A 3,627-nucleotide genomic window follows, 5' to 3' on the forward strand; every position below is an offset into this window, starting at 1 on the left:
GGGGGGGGGAAGGAAACAGAGCCAGCAGCACAGACAGCATTTTCCAGGGAGAGCAGCCCCACAGTGAGGGTGAGGAGAGCATGTGAAGCTGGGAGAAGCACAGGGGAAGACAAAGGAGGGCTCCTCGCCGTCACTGTGGCAGTGCCTTCAGGATGGCGTTCACTTCCTCAGCTACGGCCGTCAGTGCAAACTCAAACTGGTCCTGAGGGGTAGGAGAGGGGACATGAGGCTCCCTGCCAGCCCAGCTCAAGGAGCGAGGGGAGCCCCAGTTTTTGGAGTACCTTGGTCTGCACCATGCCAGGCCGCTGGTCCCGGATGTGCTCCAGCGTAGCAGCTATGTCTATCTCCTTCACCCCTGTGGCAGAGGTAGAAGGGTGGTGGGAGGAGGGTCCACAGGCTGAGCACATGGCCCCACATGCCCCTGGACAGGGCAGAAGAGATGCTGCCCTGCACCTACCTTTGGCCATTCGGTTCAGGACCATATCGACAAGGATGTATGTCCCGGTCCTGCCTGCACCGTCACTGCAAGACATGGACACTTGGACGAGGGGGACAAGCTCCAGGAACTGGTCCCAGCCAGGAGGTCTCTGACTTTCTGCCCCCCACCCAGACTGTGCCTCCCTCCATCCCCATTAATACCTGCAGTGCACAATAATAGGGCAGGAGCGACCCCGGTAACACTTGTTCACCTTCCTGCAAGGACAAGAAGGAGAAGGTCAGTGCCCTGCCATGCTGGGGACAAGTCTGTCTAGGTGCCCCTCACTGTGCTGAGCTGGGGTGGGGGAAGGCAGGGGTTATTCCATGATGTGGCCTTGGCGATCCAGTGCATGGCTCCTGGGACCATGGATGGAAAGGGGCTGGGGCAGGGAAAGGAGCCCTGCTCCTCAGGTGCCCAGCCCAGGGAGGGGAGCAGTGGCAGCACCCCTGAAGGAGCAGCGCTGGTCCGGTGGGGCACGAAGCTGGGGGCCAGGTGCCAGCAGGGCTCCCAGCATGCTCCATGCAGCAGGCACGGCTGCCAACGATCACTTTTGTGACTATGCAACTGGAGCCAGATTACTAGCTGCAAATCACAAAAATGACGCCGGCAGCTGCGAGAGAGAGACAGAGACAGACAGAGAGACAGAGAGAGCGTGAGCGGGGCAGAGAGGAGGGCGATGTGCTCGGAGACCCCCACTGCCCTAAGCAGGTTCCATGGCCCCACACAGCCTAGGGACAGTGACAGACCAGCCCCTGGCAGGAGCCCACCACCACCCAGGGATGTTGAGACCCCAGCAGCCACTGCCTGCAAACCTCATGGGAGCAGTCCTCTCCCCAGGCTGACTGGGGACCCATTGCTGGCTGTAGGGCATAGGGAGCAATGGATTACAGCTGTTCAAGGCTGGCTCCAGGGGTTTCTTCTTGCACTCATGGCTGGGGAGGGTGCCAGACCGTGCTGTCCCCCATGCCAGCTCTTTCCCACCCTCCCCATGACGGCTGGAGAGCCCTGGCAACCTCAGCTGGAGGTTTCTTGCCCACCAAGCTCTGCTGAGCTTCATCACAAGCTGGCCGTGCTTGGAGACCCCCACTGCCCTAAGCAGGTTCCATGGCCCCACACAGCCTAGGGACAGTGACAGACCAGCCCCTGGCAGGAGCCCACCACCACCCAGGGATGTTGAGACCCCAGCAGCCACTGCCTGCAAACCTCATGGGAGCAGTCCTCTCCCCAGGCTGACTGGGGACCCATTGCTGGCTGTAGGGCATAGGGAGCAATGGATTACAGCTGTTCAAGGCTGGCTCCAGGGGTTTCTTCTTGCACTCATGGCTGGGGAGGGTGCCAGACCGTGCTGTCCCCCATGCCAGCTCTTTCCCACCCTCCCCATGACGGCTGGAGAGCCCTGGCAACCTCAGCTGGAGGTTTCTTGCCCACCAAGCTCTGCTGAGCTTCATCACAAGCTGGCCAGAACCCGGTTCTTCTGCCTCTCCCCATGCACGGCAGCCCCCTGCCCCCCCGGCCGGCCCATGCCACAGCCCTGACCCTCATCACACCAGCAGCGGTGTCCTTGCCCATCAGTTCCCTGCCCTCGGGACCCCCGCCGGCTCCCCGGGGGCCGGCCCGGCGCCGGGTGGGCGCTCACCTGCGGAAGTCGAGGAGGGGCCGGGTGGTGGCAGGGATGCCCTCGGCCGGCCAGCTGAGGAAGTGGAACTGCGTCAGAGTGCGGGTCTCCTGCGACTGCACATTCTTCAGGTAGAAGCTGCGCACCAGGAAATCCTCGCACCAGATGTGCTCCGACACCAGGTTCACCTGCCCGAGAAAGGCATCCAGTGGGTGTCAGTGCTGGGCAGGGGGGCTGCGTGCGGGGCACGGGGGCTAGAGCATCCTCCTTGCCCGAGGCTACTGGCCACACTTGCCTCGTAAATGTGGTAGAGAGAGGAGCCTTCATCCGGCCAGTAGCGGTCACACTGCTTGACACTGTCTTCAGCCAGCGGGCTCAGCATGACGATGACAGTGCAGCCGTGCTCCCACACCATCTGTGGGCAAGGCACCAGGGCTGTCACTGCTGGGTGACAGCCCAGGCAGGAGGGCAGGCGAACCACTGTGACCCATCTGGTGGGCAGCACCCAGAAGGACCACGATGGGCTGGCACAGCTGGGTGATGCTCACCTGCCAGAAGTCAGCGATAGTGTGGGACAGAGGCCCCTGGGTGGCAATGTATGCTGGCATCCGTGGGTCGTGCTCAATCTGGAGTGAGACATGGGGTGTCAGACTGCACACTCTTTGGCTAGTGGTCAGTGACACCGGGAGAAGCAGGGGGGATACTCCAGGGGTGATGGGAAGGCTGGGAAGAGAGCTTCAGGTGCAGCAGCCAGGAGGGAAATGGATTTTAACCACGTCTGAGCGATGGGGCAGCCACATTGCTCAGACCATGGGGATGTCAGCTCAGCCCAGCTCTAACCCAGGGTGGGAGCCCTGCCTGGGCTGAGCACATAACGGAGCAGGGTGGCAGGGCAGGATCACTCACGATCGGACTGGCGTTGATGAAGTCACTGCGGGAAGGGTTGCTCTCGGGTTTCAGCTTGATCCGCACATGGTCATCTGGGGAAAGAGAGGCCAAGGGATGAGGTGAGAGCCTGTGGAAGCTGGGGGCAAACCTGCACCGCAGCCTGTCATGGCCCAAAGAATCCCCATGCCCCGCACCCCCCTCCTGCTGTGTCCCTGGGGACCAGTCCCTGGGACAGGGCAGCTGGGAAGCTCACAGGGCACACAGTCAGCATTGCGGTTCTTCTTCAGGTTGGCTTCGCTTTGGGCAATGGAGCAGGTGCTGGGCTCAGCCTGGCTGGCACAGAGAGCCTGCCACTCCTTCGCCAGCCGGTCCCGGTTGCGGAGGTGGTCCTCCATATAGGCCTGGGGCAGAGACCGGGGTCAGCTGGGCAGCTAGGGGCAGGGACACGGGGGGCTGCCACCCTGCCCCGCCACCTCACCAGGATCATGTGTCCAGTTGAGATGTCCATGTTGGACTGGACGGGCTCCTCGCACCAGGAGGGTGTGCTGCTGTGGGAGCTGGGGCTGGGCTGCGGGGCATCGCTGAACTGGGACGAGACGCTGCTGACCCGCGAAGTCTCCGCCGGCGCCACCGGAGCCTCGGCACG

At 62.7% G+C, this 3,627-nt stretch overlaps 1 protein-coding gene across 1 annotated transcript in view; it reads right to left on the reverse strand.

Moving 5' to 3' along the window:
• Positions 1-130: 130 nt before the first annotated feature.
• Positions 131-3,627, reverse strand: part of PTPRN (protein tyrosine phosphatase, receptor type, N) — a 10,971-nt gene continuing 7,474 nt past the window's right edge. Inside the window, exons 13-22 of the mRNA XM_009996273.1 lie at positions 3,460-3,618; positions 3,235-3,382; positions 3,000-3,073; positions 2,642-2,719; positions 2,389-2,508; positions 2,115-2,281; positions 640-693; positions 458-522; positions 282-355; positions 131-202 (exon numbers count right to left, since the gene is read on the reverse strand). Of these exons, the coding sequence (XP_009994575.1) occupies positions 131-202; positions 282-355; positions 458-522; positions 640-693; positions 2,115-2,281; positions 2,389-2,508; positions 2,642-2,719; positions 3,000-3,073; positions 3,235-3,382; positions 3,460-3,618 (1,011 nt within the window). The remainder of the gene's footprint in view (positions 203-281; positions 356-457; positions 523-639; positions 694-2,114; positions 2,282-2,388; positions 2,509-2,641; positions 2,720-2,999; positions 3,074-3,234; positions 3,383-3,459; positions 3,619-3,627) is intronic.

Source organism: Chaetura pelagica, unplaced genomic scaffold (assembly GCF_000747805.2).
Source record: "Chaetura pelagica isolate M959 unplaced genomic scaffold, ChaPel_1.0 scaffold3, whole genome shotgun sequence".
Classification (NCBI taxonomy): domain Eukaryota; kingdom Metazoa; phylum Chordata; class Aves; order Apodiformes; family Apodidae; genus Chaetura; species Chaetura pelagica.